Source organism: Trachypithecus francoisi, unplaced genomic scaffold (genome assembly GCF_009764315.1).
Source record: "Trachypithecus francoisi isolate TF-2019V2 unplaced genomic scaffold, Tfra_2.0 Lachesis_group17, whole genome shotgun sequence".
Classification (NCBI taxonomy): Eukaryota; Metazoa; Chordata; class Mammalia; order Primates; family Cercopithecidae; genus Trachypithecus; species Trachypithecus francoisi.
This window is the reverse complement of record NW_022681462.1, coordinates 70,959,744-70,984,525: the sequence shown is the minus strand read 5'-3', so window position 1 is coordinate 70,984,525 and position 24,782 is coordinate 70,959,744. Positions and strand designations below refer to the sequence as shown.

The 24,782-nt window shown below is 41.3% G+C and overlaps 1 protein-coding gene across 1 annotated transcript in view; it reads right to left on the bottom strand.

Moving 5' to 3' along the window:
• Positions 1-2,534: 2,534 nt before the first annotated feature.
• Positions 2,535-24,782, bottom strand: part of EIF2AK2 (eukaryotic translation initiation factor 2 alpha kinase 2) — a 54,419-nt gene continuing 32,171 nt past the window's right edge. Inside the window, 8 exon segments of the mRNA XM_033176025.1 lie at positions 2,535-4,764; positions 4,843-4,896; positions 6,537-6,638; positions 11,721-11,849; positions 16,424-16,446; positions 16,449-16,603; positions 18,595-18,753; positions 22,931-23,053. Coding sequence (XP_033031916.1) covers positions 4,642-4,764; positions 4,843-4,896; positions 6,537-6,638; positions 11,721-11,849; positions 16,424-16,446; positions 16,449-16,603; positions 18,595-18,753; positions 22,931-23,053 — 868 coding nt within the window. The 3' untranslated portion in view covers positions 2,535-4,641.

The following is a 24,782-nucleotide window of genomic DNA, read 5'->3' as shown; positions in this document are numbered from 1 at the left end:
ATGACACACTTGGCCTCTAAATATTTGTGCATGCATTGCCTAAAAATAAACAGTTTTGGAAAGGCGCGGTGACTCATGCCTGTAATTCCAGCACTTTGGGAGGATAAGGCAAGTGAATCACCTGAGGTCAGGAGTTCAAAACCAGCTGGGTCAATATGGTGAGAGTCCATCTCTACTAAAAATAGAAAAAAATTAACCTGAAGTGGTGGCAGGTGCCTATAATCTCAGCAACTCAGGAAGCAGAGGCAGGAGAATCACTTGAACCTGGGAGGCAGAGGTTGTAGTGAGCCGAGATTGCGCCACTGCACTCTAGCCTGGGTGACAGAGTGAGACTCTGTCTCAAAACAAACAAACAAAACATTTTCTGCATATACTATTATCACACCTGAGAAAACAGTTATTTGGCATTGTTAACTAATACACAGCCTATATTCAAATGTTCTCAATTGTCCCAAAGATGTCTTTATAGCTGTTTGTTGGGTTGTTGTTTTCTTTGTATTTTTAAAAATTATTATTTAGATAGGATCTCATTCTGTCACCCAGGCTGCAATGCAGTGGCATGATCATGGCTCACTGCAGCCTTGACCTCCTAGGCTCAAGTGATCCACCCACCTCACCCTCCCAAGTAACTGGGACCACAGATGCATGCTACCATGCCCAGCTAATTTTTTCTGATTTTTTGTGGAGATGAGAACTCACTGTGTTGCCCAGGCTAGTCTCGAAATCCTGTGCTCAAGCCATCCTCCCATTTTGACTTCCCAAAATGCTGGGATAACAGGCAGGAGCTACTGCGTCCAGCTTTTGTCTTTTTGAATATCCAGGATACAATGAAGATTCAAATATTGCATTTGGTCATTCGATCTTACAAGTCTCTCTCTCTCTTTTTTTTTTTCATGACACTGACTTTTTGAGAAGCCCAAGTCAATCATCGTATATAATGACTACATTCAGGATTTGTCTAATAATTTCCTCATGATTAAATTCCAGTTTAACACTTTGTGCAAGAAAACTAAATAGGTAAAATTCTTTTTTTTTTTTTTTTTTTGAGAGGGAGTCTCGCTCTGCCGCCCAGGCTGAAGTGCAGTGGCCGGATCTCAGCTCACTGCAAGCTCCGCCTCCTGGGTTTACGCCATTCTCCTGCCTCAGCCTCCCGAGTAGCTGGGACTACAGGCGCCCGCCACCTCGCCCGGCTAGTTTTTTGTATTTTTTAGTAGAGACGGGGTTTCACCGTGTTAGCCAGGATGGTCTCGATCTCCTGACCTTGTGATCCACCCGTCTCGGCCTCCCAAAGTGCTAGGATTACAGGCTTGAGCCACCGCGCCCGGCCTGTAAAATTCTTAAATCACATCAGGAGGGGCATAATGTTAGGGTGTTCCACCTTGGGTGATACTAAATTGAATCACTTGGTCATTGTGGTGACCATTGTAAAGGTACATTTTCCCCTGTATAATTGATATATCTTCTGTAGGATTACATAAACGAAATGACAGAGATGAAAACCATGACACGAGAAATACGTGACAAATGCACAAGCTTCAGTAACCGACTGGATCAACTGGAAGAAAGAGTATCAGCGATTGAGGATCAAATGAATGAAATGAAGCGAGAAGAGAAACCAAAAGAAAAAAGAAGAAAAAGAAATGAACAAAGCCTGCAAGAAGTATGGGATTATGTAAAAAGACCAAATCTACGTCTGATTGGGGTGCCTGAAAGTGAGGGGGAAAATGGAACCAACTTGGAAAACACTCTTCAGGATATCATCCAGGAGAACTTCCCCAACCTAGTAGGGCAGGCCAACATTCAAATTCAGGAAATACAGAGAACGCCACAAAGATACTCCTCCAGAAGAGCAACTCCAAGACACATAATTGCCAGATTCACCAAAGTTGAAATGAAGGAAAAAATCTTAAGGGCAGCCAGAGAGAAAGGTCGGGTTACCCACAAAGGGAAGCCCATCAGACTAACAGCAGATCTCTCGGCAGAAACTCTACAAGCCAGAAGAGAGTGGGGGCCAATATTCAACGTTCTTAAAGAAAAGAATTTTCAACCCAGAATTTCATATCCAGCCAAACTAAGTTTCATCAGTGAAGGAGAAATAAAATCCTTTACAGATAAGCAAATGCTTAGAGATTTTGTCACCACCAGGCCTGCCTTACAAGAGACCCTGAAGGAAGCCCTAAACATGGAAAGGAGCAACCGGTACCAGCCATTGCAAAAACATGCCAAAATGTAAAGACCATCGAGGCTAGGAAGAAACTGCATCAACTAATGAGCAAAATAACCAGTTAATATCATAATGACAGGATCAAGTTCACACATAACAATATTAACCTTAAATGTAAATGGACTAAATGCTCCAATTATCTTCTGTAGGATTATATTTAAATCCTTGTGAAGATTCCTATTCCACAACAGATTTTCATCCAACAGTTTTAGCATCTATTGATGAACCTTACGTGAAAAATGTATGAACTGCTTTTTATGAACACTTTCTAAAGCCTTTATGAAAGTATTTTCTCTTACTGTATTTTCACTTTTTGCTTAACCTAAATGTGGCCCTTTTTTAAAATCCTAAACTCACATGGCAGTTTTAGAATGGTAGTTGGTTGCTGCTATAGTTTGGATGTTTGTCCCCCAAAATCTCATGTTGAAATTTGATCCCAATGTTGGAGGTGGGGCCTGATGGCAAGTGTTTGGGTCATGGGGGAAGATCCCTCATTAATGAATTAATGCCATCCTGGGGGTGGGGTGTGCTGGGGAGGGGAAGCAAGGAGTTCTCAATCTATTAGTTCCCTCAAGAGCTGGTTGTTAAAAAAGAGCCTGGCCCTTCTCCCTCACTCTCTTGCTATATGATCTCTGCACATCTGCTGTCCTTCACCTTCCTCCATGAGTGGAAGCAGCCTGAGCGCAAGCAGATGCTGGTGCCATGCTTCTCGTACAGCCTGCAGAACCATAAGTCATAGAAATCTCTTTTCCTTATAAATTATCCAGACTCAAGTATCTCTTTATGGCAATAAGAAAACAAACTAAAACAATTGCCCTAAGTTGAAATTAACCTTCAGGGTCTTCTAAGATGCAATTTAAATTATCTTTCAGCATTCTCTACAGAAATTCAGGACAACAAACTAGCACACCCGGTGTTCCTCAAATATATCTTCTCCAGAGCTCATGCCAGGCCCCTTGTCCAGACTTCCTGGGTGGTCTCCTCTCTACTCATCTAACACCCTGGCATATACTTGGAAGGCCCACTGGGCTGTCACTTCTAGCAATGTGCTCAGTAGAAAGCCATCTCACCCTTCCCGATGGACTATTTTCTGTTTTTAGCCACTGCCTTACAGCACAGTTGTCTTTAAAGCAGTTGATAAAATAGATACAAAATGTATTTAAGATAAAATGTATAACTATGCAGCAAACACTAGTGGACCTACCATCCAGTTTAAGGAAGTTACCATTACCTTTGAAAGTCCATTTCCCCAATCACATAATTCCCCGCCCTGAAAGATAACCACCATCCAGAATTTAATATTTCTCATTCCCTTCCTTCCCATTGTTGTCTCATCACATTCTTATACAAAATGATTTAGTTTTGCACGCTCTGGAACTTTATATAAATAGAATTATTCTGCATATATTTTCTGAAAACCTGCTTTGTTCGCTTAACATTATGTTCCCAAGAGTTGTATTGTGTTACGTTATTACATTTAGCTGTAATTCAATTGTTTTCAATACTATATAGTACTCCTGTGTGTGAATATAAATTTTTTAATCCATTCTTCTTTTGATGGGCATTATGGTTGTTCCCTGTTCTTTTGGCTATTATAAACAGGGTTTTATGGACATTCTTGTAAGGATGTATGTAGGAATAGAATTTACAGTTTTGTGGGTATACATGGATTCAACTTTACTAGATAATGCCAAATTGTTTTCCAAAGTGGTTGTACATCACTTTTTTTTTTTTTTATGAGTACCATATTTCTCCGACTGGCTTGTAAGCTATGTGAGGCAGAGAACGATCTTATTTTTTTTGGCCTAAAAGCAGTAGAAATTTAATAAATAGGTATGAGTTGATTGATTCATTAATATCATAAAAAGAAACTTTGGGGGCGTTTTTTCCATCTTTGGAACAAAGAGATGTGGCTGAGCACAGTGGCTCATGCCTGTAATCCCAGCACTTTGGGAGGCTGAGGCAGGTGGATTACTTGAGGTCAGGAGTTTGAGACCAGCCTGGCCAACATGGTGAAACCCTGTCTCTATTAAAAATATAAAAATGAGTTGGGTGGGTGGCACATGCCTGTAATCCAGCTACTCAGGAGGCTGAGGCAATCACTTGAACCCAAGAGGCAGAAGTTGCAGTGAGCCGAGATTGGATCATTGCACTCCAGCCTGGGCAACAGAGCGAGACTCTGTCTTAAAAAAAAAAAAAAAAAAGAATGAAGAGATGAGCCAGGAAAAAGTAAAATGTAAGAATATTTTTGAAGCAAAAAGAAGAAAACCTTTCTGTTTCTGCAGAAAGATTAGTAAAAATAGTAAAAAAATTAAAGGAAACATTAAAAGGTAAATATCTATTGATATTCCCTAGCAAATTTTAGATAATCTAAGGAAAATTGCACATCAGAAGCAGGATACTTTTTCAGAAGGGCTCTAACATGTATGTCGTTCCTTTTTCTCTGGGATTTTCTTCCACGTAGTCAAGGTGCTTAGTATTTCAGATGTGTTAGGTCGGTCCTCAGGTTTCTTTGAGAGTAATTTCTCTAGAAGAGTTTTCTGCAATGACAGTGAGAGTCAACAGTAAGAAATAAAACACTGAAATAAATAAAATTCTGATGATTTTCAAGTGCTTACTTCTCTTTTATCAAACACATCTGAGATGACGCCATCCCGTAGGTCTTTGAAAAACTGAAAAAAAAAATGATAGGTATATATTAGGAAAAACAAACAGAACTAAAGGCTGAGGACACCTGAAATGTAGGATATTTCCAGATTTTTGGGAAAGTCTGTAGCCAAGAAGCAAGCAGGATTCCCTGTCTCCTACCCTACCCCCAATCCAATAACCATCCTTGCATTATGACGTGAAGTGTTAAGTGCATCATCTTCACAATCGACCTTCATGCGTTTTGGAACCCTAAGTGATAGGTACTTCTAACTGTTTTACAGAGGATAAGGTTATTGACTCCAGGAAAGTTCCCTTTCCTGAGCTTAAGAGTAGGATATCCAGCTGGGTGCATTGGCTCACGTCTGTAATCCCAGCACTTGGGGAGGCCGAGGTGGGTGGATCGCTTGAGGTCAGGAGTTTGAGACCAGCCTGACCAACATGGTGAAACCCCATCTCTACTAAATACAAAAAAATTAACCAGGCATGGTGGTGCATGCCTTTAGTCCCAGTTACCTGGGAGGCTGAGGCAGGAGAATTGCTTGAACCTTGGAGGCAGAAGTTACAGTGAGCCAAGATTGCGCCATTGCATTCTAGCCTGGGCAATAAAAGTTAAACTCTATCTCAAAAAAAAAAAAAAAAAAGAGTGGGATATCCGGTTGCCTACTGCCTATGGTGACTCCCCACTGCCTAAGCAAGAAAGTCATTTTTTCCTCAAGTTAGCCCAACCTATCTTTCTAGCCTCACCAACTACTACTTCCTTGTAACTTATATATTCCAATACAACTTACACTGCCTGCTGTCCCCAGATACACTCTGTACATTCCCACCTCCATGCTAGAATCACCCTTTCTGTTTTGGACTATGAGAAGCCAACAGATCCTTCAGAGCCCAGCTTAGATGTCTCCATGTAACCTAAGTCCTTACAGCTGGAAAGATCTCCCTCCCAGCTGCTTCCACAGACTTCATGCCTTCTCCTAAAACGCTTAGAGCATTCTCTTATATTATCTTCCCTTTTAGAAAATAAGCTCCTTGAGAACAAGGCTTTCTTTATTTATTTAGAGATGGAATGTCACTCTGTCATCCAGGCTGGAGTGCAGTGGTGTGATCTTGGCTCACTGCAACCTCCACCTCCCAGGTTCAAGCGATTCTCCTGCCTCAGCCCCCTGAGTAGTTGGGATTACAGGTGTGTGCCACCACACCCAGCTAATTTTTGTATTTTTAGTAGAGATGGGATTTCACCGCGTTGGCCAGGCTTGTCTCAAACACCCGACTTTAAGTGATCTGCCCGCCTTGGCCTCTCAAAGCTGGGATTACAGGGGTGAGCCACTGTGCCTGGCCAAGGCTTGTTTATTTTGCAACCCTTATAGCACTTAGCACCGTGTCTTACACAAAGCAGTCAATCAATAAAATTTTACTGACTGACAAGTCTTACGAGTCTTATGAGATGTGCTACCTTCCAGGGAAGATCAAAGTTTCTGGTTTTTAACAAAGTGTTTGGTCTTTGCCAAACCTTGAAAGACAGAAAATTCATATTTCATTTGCAGTCAGATACTAATATACTCAAGCCCATCCTCACGTGAGAGCAAGAACTGTCTGCAGCAGCACTCTGAAGGTAGTAGTCAATAATTTTTCTTATTTAACTCTTTCTGTGAGATCATTTTACCTCTGATGTTTCGAAAGCAGTGTCACATACATGAAGAAGTTCAGCAAGAATTAGCCCCAAAGCGTAGAGGTCCACTTCCTTTCCATAGTCTTGTGAAGAAATCTAAAGAGACCAAAATAGATTTACCTTTGTTACACTCCTTACATAAATATCCAGCCTTCTAAAGCCCAAAAACGTTATTTGACCAAAACATCTTACATCACACAACATCTATTTATTAGCAAGATCTGTGGAGTCCGACTGCCTAGGTTCAAATCTGTCCCGCCGAATAGCTGAATCCTCTGTGTAAATTAATGGTTAACATGGGAATAATCTCAGTTATAAAATCAGGATAACAACAGTATCAACCACAGAGTTTAACTGTGAGGGTAAATGAGATGCAGCAGATAAAGCAGTTAAAATAGCACCCCATAGGTGACTTGCACTGCAGCTGTTCATAGCGTATTTATTCACAATATTCCATAATTAGAAACAACTCAAAAGACCACAACAGAAGAATGGATAAACATATTGTGGCATATTCATACAATGGACTACGACTCAGCAATAAAAAGGAATTCTCTGCTGGTATGAGCAACAAATAAAGTTTTTCTAGAAGATATTATTTTGAATGAAGAAATTAAATACAAAAGAGTACCTACTGTCTGATTCCATTCATATGAAGGTTAAAAACAGGAAGAACTAAACTATGGGGATAGAACTCAGAGCACTAGTTGCTTCTGATCAGTGGAGAGGAGGCATTGACTGGAAAGGAGCTTGAAAGAGCAAAATGTTCTATATCTTTATAGGCTTATAGGTTACACAGGTGTATGCATTTGTCAAAACAGAAAAATATACACTTAAGATCTGTGCAATTTATGGTGTATAAATTGTTCCTCAACAAAATGTTGCTTTTTTTTTTTTTTGAGACGGAGTCTTGCTGTCACCCAGGCTGGAATGCAGTGGCATGATCTCAGCTCACAGCAGCCCCTGCCTCCCAGGTTCAAGCAATTCTCCTGCCTCAGCCTCCAGAGTAGTTGGGACTCCAGGCACATGCCACCACACCTGGCTCATTTTTGTATTTTTGTATTTTTTTTTAAGTGGAGATGGAGTTTCAATATGTTGGCCAGGCTGGTCTCAAACTCCTGATCTGAGGTGATCCGCCCACCTCAGCCTCCCAAAGTGTTGGGATTACAGGCGTATGCCACTGCACCCAGCCAACAAAAGGTTTTTAAATAGAAAAAAACACACACACACATAATAAAAAGTAAAGTAAAATGATGAATGTTTTTAACCAAATAGTGTGAGGGCAGCAATATAGCATGCAGGAGATAATTGAAAGCAGTGGGAGGTTAAAGAGAGCCGTTGGCTCTCTTTAGTGTTCTATACTTTTTAGGCCAAGTGGCCCCCCAAAAGGAAAAAGTGTGTGCCTTCTCCATTCTAGACTCTCAAACCATCAGATAGCTCAGTGTATTTATTCTTGGATGACAAAATAGTAGACGTATTTTGAAAGCTGTATTATCAGCAAAATAGTCTTTAATGGGCATTTACGAATCAGAAATTAAAATAGGATAAACAGCCCAAAAGGTGAAAAATAAAAGCAATCAACCCCCAAAAAAACCCACATTCAAATAATGAGACTATACATAAGACAAATATTTAAAAATCAACAGCTGTACACCCATGTTCATCAGGAGCATTATTCACCACAGTCCAAAGGTAGAAGCAACCTAAGTGTCCATTGATGGATAAATGGATAAACAAAATGTGGTGTACACAACAATGGAATTAGTCAGCCTTAAGAAGAAATTCTGACATACTGCAACATGGATAAATCTTGAGGATATTATGCTGAGTAAAAGAAGCCAGTAACAAAAGGGTAAATACTACATGATTACACTTATATGAGGCATCTAGAACAGTCAAATATACAGACAGAAAGTAGAATGGTAGTTGATTGGGCTGTAGGGAGGGGAGAATAGGGTTCTTTAGTGGGTGTAAAGTTTCAGTTTTGCAAAATGAAAAGTAATCTGTGGATGTATGGTGGTGATGAAAGCACAACAATGTGAACACATTTAATGCCACTAAACCATACACTTAAATATGGTGAAGGCGGTAAATTTTATGTTTGTGTATTTTACCACAATTAAAAATCAAGATACATATTTTTAAAATTAACAGCTATACTAATAACAAATTAGAGATATGGAATTTCTTTTCTTTTTTTTTTTTTCAGATGGAGTCTCATTCTTGTTGCCCAGGCTGCAGTGCAGTGGCGCGATCTTGGCTCACTGCAACCTCCACTTCCCGGATTCAAGCGTGGGATCTCATTTTAATAGCAAAATGCAATACAGATTTGGAGAAAGCTTCAAAAATATAAACAATATACCCAGGCGCCGTGGCTGGCTCATTCCTGTAATCCTAGCACTTTGGGAGGCGAAGGCAGGTGGATCACTTAAGCCCAGGAGTTCAAGACCAGCCTAGGCAACATGGTGAAACCCAGTCTCTACAAAATATACCCAAAAAAATGAGCCAGGTGTTGGTGGTTTGCGCCTGTAGTCCTGGCTACTGAGGGGGCTAAGGCAGGAGGATCACCTGAGCCAGGGAGGTTGAGGCTACGCAGCGGTGAGCTATGATGGTGCCACTGCACTCCAGCCTAGGTGAAAAGCAAGACCCTGTCTCAAAAAACAAAAAAACAACAACAACAAAAAAAAATATATATATATATATATAGAGAGAGGAGATATATATATATAGAGAGAGAGAGCATATACATAGCATAATAAATTATATCTATCTTGAAGAGTATAAAAGTAGCTTTGAGGTAGGTTGTACGATTGCCCTCAATTCTGTGCTGGCCTCCTAGTGAGAGGATTACTCTTCCCCACCCTCACTCACTGCCTTGAGCTGGGCCATGCTTTTTGCTCTGGGCGATGATGTTTAGTGATGTATGCCACCGCTGAGCAGAACATGTAAAAGCCATCACAAGTTTCTGCCATTGCTTTCTGCCTTGAGGATGGCAGTGACTCAGATAGCATTTTTCCTTCAGCCTAGGTCTTGGAATGAAGGAGACACGCGGAGCAAAACTGAAGCCAGACAGACTGCTGCCGACTTGTCATGTGAGCAAGAAGTAGACCCTTGGTATTTTTTGCCCCACTAAGAAACCAGGGTCATTTGTTACCACAGCATAGTCTGGCAAAAGCTGACTGATGGATGACTTGAATAAGTGAGGGAAAATACCAATTTTGGAGAAGTCTCAAATATATAAGGATATCAATGTTCCTCACCTGAATCCTCAAATTTGATGCAATTGCTATCAAAACCTCAAAACCAGTTACGGAAGATGACAAGGTGATTCGAGAGTTCATTTGGAATTGTAAATGTGAGCAGCTAAGAGCATTTTTAAATTGAAGAATAATGTGGCAGGTTCTGCTGTTTGAATACTAAAGCCTATTTTATAATGCTACAATAATCTAAATAGCATAATATTAAAAAGAGAAATAAAAAATAAATCAATGAAATAGAACAAAGTCCAGAAACACACCTATGAATGTGTGGGTATTTTATATATCATAAAATAATATTGTGGTAAAATAGACAAAACATAAAATTTACCCTTTTAACCATTTTTATGCCTACAATTCAGTGGCATTAACTACCTTCACAATGTTGTATAACCATCACCACTATCTATTTCCAGAGCTTTTCATCATCCCAAACAGAAGTTATACTCATTAAACAAGAAGTTCCCATTCCTCCCTTCCTCCAGATAACCTCTGTTCCATTTTCTGTCTCTATAAATTTTCCTTAAAATAGCATTTAAATAATGAACTGCTTAACACATAGTGATGAAGCAACTGTGTATTCACAGGGGGAAAATCAGGTTATATTCCTTTCTCATACATACACAAAAGTTAATTCAAATTGCAGTTAATTTTTATGTTAGTAAAACCAAAAAATATTTTCATAATCTTGTAGTAGAAGCCTCCAAAATAAAAATGAGAAACATTGCAGCAATAAAGAAAGTATTGATAAATATGACAATTTAAAAGCTGCAGTGCCGGGTCTGGTGGCGCATGTCTGTAATCCCAGCACTTTGGGAGGCCGAGGCAGGTGGATCACCTGAGGTCAGGGGTTTGAGACCAGCCTGGCCAGCATGGTGAAACCCGTCTCCACTAAAAATACAAAACTTAGCTGGGCATGGTGGTGGGTGCCTGTAATTCAAGCTACTTGGGAGACTGAGGCAGGAGAATTGCTTGAACCCGGAAGGCAGAAGTTGCCGTGAGCTGAGATCATGCCATTGCACTTCAGCCTTGGTGACATCACAGAGCAAAACTCCGTCTCAAAAAAAAAAAAAAAAAAAAAAATTGGCATTATAAACAAGAAGTAACAATCAAGGAGAAAAATTCTATAATATAGTTAACAGATAAGGAATCAACACCCAATATATATCAAGATTCCTTACCGATACATGAGAAAAAGAGAACTTAATTATGAGAAATTGGGAAAGGATAGGAGTAGAGAATTTGCAGAAAATGTATAAGTAAATATACGAAAAGAGGGCATACCTTACTAAAAATCTGGAAAATACAAACTAAAAGAGCAAGATACTCCTAATTCGACATACTGCCCAAAACTGACCACTGGAGAGTATGATGATGCAGCAATCTCATACATTTTGAGGGGAGAGTATTATTAGAACCACTTTTTTTGGAATGACAATTAAATAGCAATTAAATTTGAAATGCAGTTGTCAATCTATTCAATCACTTTACCTCAAGAAATATATCACAGATTATCATAGAATTACTTGTTCTTGGGATCCAAAATAAGGAGGAATGTCTATAAGTTTATGAAGTTGTAAACAACCTAAATAAATACCCTTCGATAAGAAAATAGTGAAATACAACCTGGGAAACATAGTGATACCTTGTCTCTACAATAAATAAATAATAAAAATTAAAATGAAAATAATTTGCTGGGCACGGTGGTATGCACCTCTAGTCCTAGCTACTCAGGAGGCTGAGGTGGGAAGATTGCTTGAGCCCAGGATTTTGAGACTGCAGTGAGCAATGATCATACCACTGCACTCCAGCCTGGGTGACAGAGCAAGACCTTGTCTCTAAAACAAAATAAGTGTCTACTCTTTTTATAATTTTAAAAATAAAATAAGTAAAATATAGAGAGACAGGAAAGAGACCTTACCTGTTCTGGGCTCATGTATCGCAAAGTTCCCGTATTCCTTGTTCGCTTTCCATCATTTTTCAGAGATGTTGCAAGTCCAAAGTCTCCAATCTTTATTTGTTTTGTATCTACTAAGAATATATTACTTGGCTATGAAAAAAAAATATTTAACTTACATGTACCAACTTGACATACTATTACCACATGTCTTAATTATACATAGAAAGGTGGATTCACTCTGCATGGTCCAAGGGAAAAGATCCAGGACTATAGGGTGGAAATGACCTAAAGATTAGCTTTACAATATCCTAATATCCTAATAGTGTTGTCCAAAGAATGGGAGTTAGACAGTTCCCCATCCCAAGATAGGGCTGAACAACCACTAGAGGAAATGTTGCAAATATGAGTCCACGATCTGATAGGGACTGAAGCAGACATCCTTAAGACCCCTTCCAACTTTGAGATTCTCGGAATGGTTCCATTCCCAACAATACTGCAGATTAGCCTGTGCAGAATTTCTCCTGGGGGTCTTTTCTCCAAGCCTCTGACAACTTCTCAACAAACATATCCCTTCCACCGTGAAGGCATAGCAAGTTTATTGGAAGCTAATAACTAGCTCTGAAATATTTTTATCCATGCAATTCTTTAAGCAGATTTTTTTTTTTTAAAGGAAGAACAGAATACAAGTGATCATTCTGACTCCACAGCTTTATAGGAGGGGTTTTGTTTTGTTTTGTTTTGTAAGATGGAGTCTCGCTCTGTCGCCCAGGCTGGAGTGTAGTGGCATGATCTCGGCTCACCACAACCTCTGCTTCCTGGGTGCAAGCAGTTCTCTCGCCTCAGCCTCTCGAGGAGTTGGGATTACAGGCATGTGTCACAATGCTTGGCTAATTTTTTTGTATTTTTAGTAGAGATGGGTTTTTGCCATGTTGGCCAGGCTGGTCTCAAACTCCTGACCTCAAGTGATCCGCTCACCTCGGCCTCCCGAAGTACTGAGATTACAGGCATGAGCCACCATGCCCAGGTCATAGGAGGTACTGACCAATATTCTTTTTGTTTGTTTTTGAGACAGGGTCTCATTTTGTCATCCAGGATGGATTGCAGTGGCATGATCATGGCTCACTGCAGCCTCAACTTCCTCGGCTCAAGCGATCCTCCCACCTCAGCCTCCCAAGTAGCTGGGACCACAGGCCACCACACCCAGCTATACTGACCAATATTCTAAAGACCATAAAAACAGGAAGGTAGTTGATGAGAAAATTAATATTTTGCTATTTTTGAAAAGGCTGGACTTTTAATACAATGTTAGGCTATACACACAGACTCTATGGGATAATGCACTTATGAGAGGGTCTACCTAGTAAGTACCTGAGAGGGAAGAGACCACAAGCCCAGGGAAGGCTGAAGGAGGAGCTTCTGAGAAGCCAGCCCGAGATGATGGCTCATGCAGCAATTAGCAGTTGGATTAGAATTCAATTAACAGTCTGATTGGAGCCTAACACCAATAATACAGATGGAAAGCTGTAGACAGATGTGGGGTGGATGTGAAGAGAAAATATTCCTATGCTATGTTCAAGCTGCAGTGTAAGAATATGCTGGGATTGCAAGTGGAACTGCTAGTCCCACATAAGGCTATCACCTGACTCTAAGAAAGAGAAAATTGAATGTATGAAGCCATGTAAATATCTAAGCTGGATGAGGCTATCTAGTAAAAATATCAGATCACTTTTTATAGTTCATTAAAAAGAAAAAGTGGGCCAGGCGAAGTGACTCATGCTTGTAATCCCAGCACTTTGGGAGGCTGAAGCGGGCAGATCGCATGAGCCCAGAAGTTCAAGGCCAACCTTGCCAACATGGTGAAACCCTGTCTCTACTAAAAATACAAAAACTTAGCCAGGCGTGGTGGCCTGGAATCCCAGCTACTCGGGAGGCTGAGGCAGGAGAATTGCTTGAACCCGGGAGACAGAGGTTGCAGTGAGCTGAGATCACTCTACTGCCACTCATGTCTACAATCCCAACACTTTGGGAGGCCAAGGTTGGCAGATCACTTGAGCTCAGGAGTTCAAGACTTGTCTGGGCAACATAGTGAAATCCTGTCTCTACAAAATATCAAAAAATAGCCCGGCTTGGTAGCCTGTGCCTGTAGTCCCAGCTATGTGGGGGGCTGAGGTGGGAGGATTGCTTGAGCCTAGGAGGTTGAGGCTGCAGCGAGCTGAGATCATGTAACTGCACTCCTGCCTAGGCAACAAACAGAGCGAGACCTTGTCTCAAAAAAACAAAAACCAAAATAAATAAAAACAATAATGTCACATTTTGTCTAATCAGTTATGACTAGACAAAATAAAGGGGTACAAACTTCACATAGGAGGCACAGGAACAGGGCTGATGCTCAGGCTGAAGATGACCAGAGCCTGGGCTTTAGGAGACTGAACATTTTAGAGAGAAGCAGACTTGGATAAGAAGTCCTCACTCCAGAAACCTCTGTGTCCCTTCTCAGTGCCTTTGGTCTAGTTCCTAAGATTCCAACAGAAAGTGGTTAAACACTTGGAGACTTTTGTAAGAGGGGCCGCATTGGGTAAAGACCATTTCCTGGCAAAACTACCTACCGCTACTGTTTTGCAAAGCATAACCCAAAAGGTGTACATCTTCATTGTATCTTTTCTTAAAGGAGATAAATCAACAACTGTAGTAGTGAGAGCTAGAAAAGTTATAGAAGATGAAAGAAGTCTCAATGTCAGAGCTTCAGGCCGGGTGCAGTGGAGCACACCTGGAATGCCAGCACTTTCAGAGGCTGAGGCAAGACGATCGCTTTGAGTCTAAAAGTTTGAGACCGGCCTCGGCAACATGGTGAGACCCTGTCTCTACAAAAACACAAAAAATTAGTCAGGTGTGGTGGTGCACACTTGTGGTCCCAGCTACTCAGGAGGCTGAGATGGGAGGACTGTTTGAGCCTAGGAGGTCAAAGCTGTCACGAGCCGTGATCGTGCCACTGCACTCTAGCCTGGGCAAAAGAGCAAGATCTTGTCTCAAAAAAAAAAAAAAAAAGAAAAGAAAATTAAAAATTTAAGAATAATAATAAAGTCTGACCCTTGAGCAACCGCAGCAAGAGCAAAAATTCTCTGCAAATAGACGCAAGAAAAGATCAGTCCATGACACAGGGTATATACAGTGCAGGACATAGTTGGCAGGTAAGTGGGTAGGCGCCAGTCAGAATTTTGCTAATTCATTCTGAGGACGAGGAACTTAATGCCTATACTTCTGCATTTATTTGCAAATTATTGTATATAGAAATAATTGTGCTTATTTGTTATTTAACTATATGTATGATTTATCCCAAAGTGAAAGCATGACCAACTCTACATTTATCCTTTTTAAATAGTCCTGACAATGTTCCAACTTCAAATAATAACTTCAGGTATTGTAGAATAGACATACTGGAACCAGGCAGACTCAAAACACCAATGCATCAGACATCCAGCCCCTGGGCAGACCACGGAAGTAATACCTTTTAAGGACTACTCATTCCTATCTGAGCCCAATAACAACTGTATATATGGGCACTTATTTCTCTCAAGGAATTTTTTGTTTCATTCCTTATTCCTGGCCGTTTTAGAGGGGTAGGGTAAGCAGTTAGTCACATAAGTAAGGTACTTCTGCCTAGAACAGAAAAAGGCAGTTCCAGAGTGATCAGGAAAGGCTCAGTAAAGGACTTACAAGCAAAGGGGACAGGCAGAAGTGTATATTCCATGAGAGAGAAGAACATGAGCAAAGGTCCAGGGACAGGATTCAGGATGGCCAGCTTGTGACAGGCTAGGCAAGTCACAGGGAATAGGAAATGGAAGAAAGGCTGGGAAGGGCTGCTCTGCCTCTTACCTTTTGTCATTTTGATGAGAAGTAAAAATAGGGAAACTCCTTGTCCAGACCATAAAAGCCAGAGGAAAATGAAAATACTAAGGGATGATATACTTTCCCAGTCTGGGATTACTGCAACTTTCCAATCATGGGGTCGAAATGTTTAACCAAGACAATATTAGACTCTGGACCCAGTAGCTGTGACAGCCCTCAAGAGTAATGACTGAGAGATTAGGGAACCATATTCCTAAAGCCACAGTCAGCAGAGTCCCCTCTGCCTCTCGAATAAGCCTGAGTCACTTAGAGGAGGCAGGAGGAGCAGGGACAGAGCAGTCAGGTGGCTGTGCCAGTCACAGTAATCATTTGCATGGAAATGTTTAGATATCATTTTCTCGTAACTACCAATCAACCACTATTCTAAAACTAGAGAAAAAATATATCTATCTTATTTTATGTACACACACATATATATTTACTTATTTATTTATTTATTTATTATTTATTTATTTATTTATTTTTTTGAGACAAGTCTTACTCTTCACCTAGGCTGGAGTGTGGTGGAGCAATCTCGGCTCACTGCAACCTCCCCTCCCAGGTTCAAGCGATTCTCCTGCCTCAGCCTCCCGAGTAGCTGGGATTACAGGTGCACACCATCATGCCCAGCTAATGTTTGTATTTTTAGTAGAGACAGAGTTTCCATGTTGGCTAGGCTGGTTTCAAACTCATGACCTCAGGTAATCTGCCTGCCTCAGTCTCCCAAAGTGCTGGGATTATAGGCGTGAGTCACTGTGCCCTGCTGAGAAGATATATTTTAAAATTACTAAATTATATATATATATATATCTATTAATAAAGTACATTTTTCCACTTACCTTAAGATCTCTATGAATTATATTTTTGAATGTATATAATCGACCCCTTTTGTTATTTGTTCAAAGAGTTCCAAAGCCAAAACTTTGTCTAGTTTCTCGCCTCTTCTATTTTCAATCCATTGCTCCAATGTCCCTTTTTCACAGAATTCCATTTGGATGAAAAGGCACTTAGTCTTTAATCTGCGTATAAAATTCATAGTATGTTAAAAGTAACAATAAATATAAATTTATAAAAAATACATAACTTTTTAAAAGCTTATACCTTATCTTAAGAACGCCAAAACATGTCTCAAAATATAAATCTAAATATAATAAACAAATTTGAATCAAAATATAATAGGCCATTTTTTATTTTAATCATAAGTTCCCAGATGTCCAGAGCTTTATTTGTTTAGCTAATTTATAAAATATGAGCCGGGCCGGGCACAGTGGCTCACACCTATAATCCTAGCACTTTGGGAGGCCCAGGCCGGTCGGATTGCTCGAGCTCAGGAGTTTGAGATCAGCCTGGGCAGCAGGACGAAACCCCAGCTCTACTAAAAATACAAAAATTAGCTGGGTGTGGTGGCATGGCACCTGCAGTCTCAGCTACTCAGGAGGATGAGGCACAAGAGTCATTTGAACCCAGAAGGCAGAGGTTGCAGTGAGCTGAGATCACACCATTGAGCTCTGGCATGAGCGACAGAGTAAGACTCTGTCTCAAAAAGAAAAAAGAAGATGCCAGGCACGGTGGTTCATGCCTGTAATCCCAGCACTTTGGGAGGCCGAGGCTGGTGGATCATGAGGTCAGGAGATCGAGACCATCCTGGTTAACACGGTGAAACCCCGTCTCTACTAAAAAATACAAAAACTTAGCCGGGTGTGGTGGCGGGTGCCTGTAGTCCCAGCTACTTGGGAGGCTGAGGCAGGAGAATGGCGTGAACCCGGGAGGCGGAGCTTGCAGTGAGCCAAGATTTCGCCACTGCATTCGAGCCACCCATTCTTTATTGCTGAAGATCTGCAATCACCTTTGCTAACAGATAGAAATAGGAACACGAATACAATAGAGTTGCAGGAAACTAAATTTCATTATTATATAAAGTAATTTTGAAACCTTTTAATTCACCCTCCATCTACTGATCATGAAAAGCACCTAGAGATGAGAAAATGAGTTAGACACTATCCTTGCCATCATGGGGATAATAGTTTAATAGGAGAGAGTAAAGAGAAAGCAAACCTAAAACAATAGGAAAGGTACTACTCTAGGAGAAGTGTCAACAAATTACTAAGAGATATAAATTGGAGGACTGATTTTTTTTTTTTTTTGCTAACCATGTTTTTTTTTTTTTTCTGAATTAAGTTAGCCTCAATATTCATTTATATTCTTTGTATATATGTTGGCTTGTAAACAGGAAGAGGTAGCCAAGAATTTGCTGAAAACTAAAGTCCTGTATGCTGATGGTCAATAACTCCTGAACTGATGGTAAAGTTCTCAGTTACATGACATGGAGATGGAGGTGGGGCAGGAGAAAATGAATGAACAGGACCCCATTGGCCTCAGGATTTTAGTGAGAGGACTGTCCCCATAATAGGTTGGGTGACTTTCAAAGACAGACGCCAGCTCTTTAGGATCTCCAGTTGTTTGGCAGCGGCTTAACTGACATGAAACATGAGGGTGCCCCCATCTCACTTTGTGGTCTTAAAAATATTTTCACTGCCCATCACCCCAGCATAAGTGGTATAGTTACATTCCAAAGAGAACCTTTGACTGCACCACACCAGTCACAGCCTAAGAGAGGGATAGAAAAGTGTTGGTAGCTGAGGAAGGAGCCCCCAGATGCAGCATCTATGTGTTAAAACTCTCTTCACAAGACTACACTACAGCCTGCACTGAAGCTGGCATGTGAACAAGGCTCTCCATTAAACAATGGAGTCAGGAAAGCTGAACCTGAGATTTTGAAGACAGGTGAGGATGTAACAAAGGGTTGTGAGAGCAAGTGTGCAGCAAGAGGAGGAACAAGAAAGAGATTTTCACTTTCTCCTTACCTGTGGAACGGAGAGATAACAGTGTCTCTCAGAGGGAATTGCGATTATTAATTGTGATAATTAATGGCCTTATCCAGTGGCCCACACATAGTAAATAACAATTTCCTTCCATCCTATTATGGCTATGAGAATTTGTTTTTAGTTACCTTGAACTATTTTTGATGTTCTCAGGATCATAATCAGGGCTCTCAGCATCATAAGCACTGATGTCAGGATCATAATCAAGTCCACCCCAACAGCCATTGTAGTGAACAATATTTACATGATCAAGTTTTGCCAATGCTTTTACTTCACGCTCTGCCTTCCTAGTTAAAAGGAACAGGGAACATGGCAGTGTCAGTGTACATCTCACATAACAACCACAAAACACCTCATGTAACAGAGAACTGTCTACATTCCTTTATTAAACCATTGCTATGGTTCTCACACAGTTTTAGAATGGAAGCCAGGACATTCAAAAGGAAAAAGTGAACATACTGCAAAAAAAACATAGCTGTTCTCACTCTCAGGATAAAATAAAAAGCAGCATCCGGGCGCAGTGGCTCATGCCTGTAATCTCAGCACTTTGGGAGGCCAAGGTGGGTGGATCACGAGGTCAGGAGTTCAAGATCAGCCTCACCAACATGGTGAAACCCCATCTCTATTAAAAATACAAAAAAATTAGCTGGGCACAGTGGTGCATGTCTGTAATCCCAGCTACTTGGGAGGCTGAGGCAGGAGAATCGCTTGAACCCGGGAGGCAGAGGTTGCAGTGAGCCAAGATCACACCACTGCACTCCAATCTGGGTGACAGAGCAAGACTGTGTCTCAAAATAAATAAAAGGCAGCGACTTAATGCCAAACATCAGACAATTTAAAAACCTTCTTTAGTACTCTTGAAATGCCAGTGATGCCATTTTAATTAATTAATTAATTAATTTTATTGAGATGGGGTCTTGCTCTGTCACCCAGGTTGGAGTGCAGTGGCACGACCTTGGCTCATTGCAGCCTCAACCTCCTATCCTCAAGCAGTCCTCCCACCTCAGTCTCCTGAGTAGCTGGGACCACAGGAACACACCACCAGACCAATCTAATTTTTCCTATTTTCTGTAGAGATGGGGTTTTGCCATGCTGCCCATGCTGGTCTCAAACTCCTGGGCTCCAGCAATCCATTCGCCTCAGCCTCCCAAAGTGCTGGGATTGCAAGCATGAGCCACTGGACCCAGCTGATGCAATTTTTCATAGCTAAATCATACATTATGTTTTGCTTAGACTTGTGTTAAAATCTTTGGATTTCACAAGCAAATCACATTGAGGCAGCAAGGCTAAGTAACGCACGCAGTGTGAAGTACCTAATTCAGGATTCTCAATGTGTGGCAAATATACACAAAGAGGATAACTTATGCAGAGAAAGTGAGATGGTGGGAGGCTTTATAGGGATGTGCTGCCAAGACCTAAGACAATTTCATGCTAAATGCAGTAAATAAATTGGAGATTTCAAAGATGAGGAAGGATAATCAAACATTTGACAATTTTATTTTTTAACACAAGAAGTTCTAAACTATATGACATAAAATTTGCAAAAATAAAAAAAAATACTGATACTTTGACAATCCTAAAATAATCTGTTATTATTTTAGATTCTTTCTTTTTTTTTTTTTTAAGACAGGGTCTCACTCTGTTACCCAGGCTGGAGTACAGTGGTGATCTTGGCTCACTGCAACCTGCACCCCTATGGCTCAAGCGATCCTCCCACCTCAGCCTCCCAAGTAGCTAGGACCACAGGCACACACCACCACACTTGGTTAGTTTTTGTATTTTTTTATAGAGACAGGGTTTTGCCATGTTGCCCAGGTTGGTCTTGTACTCCTGACCTCAAGTGATCTGCCAGCCTTGGCCTCTCAAAGTGCTGGGATTACAGGCATGAGCCACTGCACCCAGCCATGAACACACCACTGCACTACAGCCTGGGTGACAGAGTGAGACTCTATCTCCAAAAACAGAAAAAAGAAAAAAAAAAAAAAGAATGTTAGTCAAATTATGGATTTATATCCAAGAAGATATAAATCATGGTGTCATTCAATTAACAGTGAAAAATTAGAACAAACAAAATATTTGGCAGTAAAGAAATGAGTAAATATATTTGTTCTGTCCCCTGATCAATGGCTATTTTGCAGCCATTAAAAATAACTGGCTGGGCCAGGTGTGGTGGCTCACGCCTGTAATCCCAGCATTTTGGGAGTCCAAGGCAGGCAGATCACAAGGTCAAGAGATCGAGACCATCTGGCCAACATAGTGAAACCCTGTCTCTACTAAAAATACAAAAATTAGCCAGGCATGGTGGTGGGCACCTGTAATCCCAGCTACTTGGGAGGCTGAGGCAGAGAATTGCTTGAACCCGGGAGATGGAGGTTGCAGTGAGCCGAGAATGCACCACTGCACTCTAGCCTGGGCGACAGAGTGAGACTCTGCCTCAAAAAAAAAAAAAAATATATATATATATGTTATACCAATGTATAAACTACTAGAAATGCCCAAGATACTGGACCTTCATCAACATAATTATCTTTTATTTTTTTTGAGATGGGATCTCGCTCTTTTGCCCACGCTGGAGTACAGTGGTGTGATCTCAGCTCACTGCAAGCTCCACCTCCCCGGTTCAAGCAATTCTCCTGCCTCAGCCTCCCAAGCAGCTGGGATTACAGGTGCGTGCCACCACGCCTGGCTAATTTTTGTATTTTTGTGGAGACAGGGTTTCACCATGTTGGCCAGACTGGTCTCACACTCCTGACCTCAAGTAATCTGCCCACCTCAGGCTCCCAAAGTGCTGGGATTACAGGTGTGAGCCACCATGCCTGGCCCTCATTTTTTTTTCTTTTCTTTTTTTTTTCTTTTTTGACACTGGGTCTCACTATGTGGCTCAGGCTGATCTCAAATTCCTGGCCTTAAGCAATCTTCCCACTTCAGTCTCCCAAGTAGCTGGGATATTATTACCATTTTAAAAAAATTGCTATCTACTGGAAAGAATAACAGTACAGCTGTCCTTCATTCTTGTTAAATAAAACAATGAACAGAGTAGGAATGATCCTATTTCAAATGCAAGGCATCGTCTATGAGAGAAGAAATAGGTTTGTTTAACTGGGCTAAGAACATCCAGCACTCCACACCTACCTCTCCTTTGCACATATCATTTTTCTTAGCCCAGATCCCTTTCCCATCTCCTTTGCTAGTCTTTGAGGGATCAGATTGGTCTGGCCAAGCTACACATAGTAACAATTGCCAGAGTGCAACAAGCAAGATTGGTGAATTGGTGACCATGTGATTTAAGACCTCCTTTCTATTTGTTTTCCTTCCTGAAGGAGTTCTGCTATCCAGTGGGAGTGAGAGGGCAGATAATACAGAAAACAAATGTTGGAAGCAGTGGGTTACAGTGGGAACACATTGAATTGTCATTCCAGGGGATGAGTTCTAAATCCCAATCTTATTACATAGGAGATCATGTCCAAAGATAATCTTGATCAATTCTTTATCCTCCCATACATGCTTCCACTCCTTAAATTAACGGGTAGAGCCTATTTGCCACCGCCGCCCCCCCCACCTTGAATCTAAGCTGGCTCCAGTGACTTGTTTAACCAATATAACTTAATGGTAGTGATGTTCTGGAACTCCTCTGACTAGGTCAAAAGAAGCCTTGCCACTCACTCCTGGTCTCTTGGATGACTTGTTCTGGGGACAATAGTTCTTGGAACCCAGCCACTAAGTTGTAAGAAGCCCAATCCCCACAGAGAGGGCATGTGGAAGTATTCTGGTTCACAGTCCCACCTGAACTTCCAGCCCACAGCCAGTGTCAACTGCTAGCCAGCTTGGATATCCAGCCTAGGACAGGCTGTAGTCAAGGTTTCAGTTGACTACTGACTGCAAATGCCTCTGAGACACCAAGTGAGAATTGTCCAGATGAGCACAATCAACCCATGAAACCATCAGAGATAACAATAAATTGCTGTTTTTAAGCCACTGCATTTTGGAGCAGTGCCTTATACAATAACAGACAACCAGAGAACAATTACCATCTAGCTTTTATCTTAGACAAAATCACTTTACATCTCTGGATCTTAGTCTCCTCATCTGTAAAATAGGGAGGTAAGACTAGAACATCTCAAAGATCACCTTTTTTATGGGTAATGAAAGTTCTATTTGGTGCCACGGTTTTTAAAATATGGAGCGTTTCATGAATTTGCATGCCACTTTAAAGCAAATGACTCTATAGCTTTAGTTCTGAAGATAGCACCGAAAGGATGATCAATGGTATACCATTTTTATTGAAATAACCACAGTAAAGTGAGATCATCTTGGAGTAAGCCAAACTATCCTCTTGGTAGAATGAAATGTTTAACGAGTATGAGAAAGAAATAAATGATATCCTAATAAAGGAGAAGCATAAAAAGAAATAGTGCAGATTCAGCATACCTTGCCATTCAAAAAATTTAAACATTTACTACTTACTCGCCATTATATTTAACACGTTTAATAACGTAAGTCTTTCCGTCAATTCTGTGTTTTGCTTTGAAAACTTGGCCAAATCCACCCGAGCTAATGAATTCTATTTCTTTAAAATCTGTGCCAAACCTTAAAGATAAAAACCACGGTTATTTTGACATTTTATGCTCACCCCCTCCTTGCCTCCCCACTCCTTTCCCTTTAATGTCACTTGTGAAATGGACAGTATAACAAATATGACTCTCTCCTTCTGAATAAGACCCACTTGGCAGAAACTCTTGACTCACAAAGAGTAGTCCTCTCACTCCTCCCAGGGCAAGTCTAACACAGCATATCTTCCCTGGCAGTCACAGTCAACTCCTGGCTTTTCAAAAGCCATGATAAGGCCGGGTGCATTGGCTCATGCCTGTAATCCCAGCACTTTGGTAGGCCAAGGCGAGTGGATCACCTGAAGTCAGGAGTTCAAGACCAGCCTGGCCAACATGGTGAAACCCCATCTCTACTAAATATACAAAAATTAGCCAGGTGTGGTGGCAAGCGCCTGTAATCCCAGCTACTCAGGAGGCTGAGGCAGGAGAATCGCTCGAACCTTGGAGGTAGAGGTTGCAGTGAGCCAAGATCACACTTCTATGCTCTAGCCTGGGCGACAAGAGCAAAACTCCTTCTCAAAAAAACAAAAACAAAACAAAACAAAAACAGAAAAAAAAAGCCATGATAAAAATCCTATCACAAACACAAAATGTTCAAAGGAATTGCTATATGGTGCTCCACAGCTAACATCATCAAGCTGTTATAAGAGAAATGGGCATATGCTCTAAGCCTGCCTAGGTTTCTACTTGGTTTTCTCTTCTCCCTCAAGCTTCGTGTTCCATAATTAAGACCTGTCAATTCTACCTCCAAAACACATTGCTGGTATCTGCCCACTTTCCTCTGCCTCCAACATCTTCACCCCAGTCCATGCTTCCATTAGGCCATGGCAGTACCTTGTTAACTGGATCCCCACTTCCTCTCTTCCCCTACTCCAATCTATGACCCACACAGCAACCAGAGGGATGAAAACTGAGTCTAGCTATGTCTCTCTGTTGCCGAAACCCTCCAATAGCCAACCCTTGCATTCGACAAAAACAAAAAGCCCTTAAATGGGCTATAAGGTACCAGATGAGGAGGACCCTGTCTCCTCAGCACCCTCATCTCAAGGCACTGTGCCCCTGCTCATTGCACTCAAAGCACATGCTCTTCTGACTGTTCTTGAACTTTGACATCACCTTTTCCACTTTTACCTTCTCACATGTCCTTCCTTCCACCTAGCACCCACTGCTCTGTGCCCACTCATCCTTTAGGCCTCCCCACAATTGTGACCCCAGAGAAACCTCACCTCACCCCTGCTTTCATTTCTCTCCATGCCATTGCTTTCCTTTCACAGCTCTGACCATAGTTTGTTCCTGCAGATTTTTTTTTTCTTTTTCTGAGACAGGATCTCGCTCTGTCACCTAGGCTGGAATACAGTGGTGCGATCTCCGTTTACTGCAATCTCTGCCCTCTGGTTCAAGCAATTCTCCTGCCTCAGCCTCCAAAGTAGCTGAGACTACAGGTGTGTGCCACAACATCTGCTAATTTTTGTATTTTTAGTAGAGACGGGGTTTCATCATGTTGGCCAGGCTGGTCTCAAACTCTTAACCTCAAGTGACCCATCCGCCTCAGCCTCCCAAAGTGCTGGGATTACAGGTATGAGCCACTGTGCTTGGCCTGCTCATGTAATTGTTTATTTAAAGTTGGTCATCCCCATGAAACTCCATGACAACATGGTCCATTTTATTTGTTCCTACCATAAACCTGATGCCCAGCACAGTGCCAATTC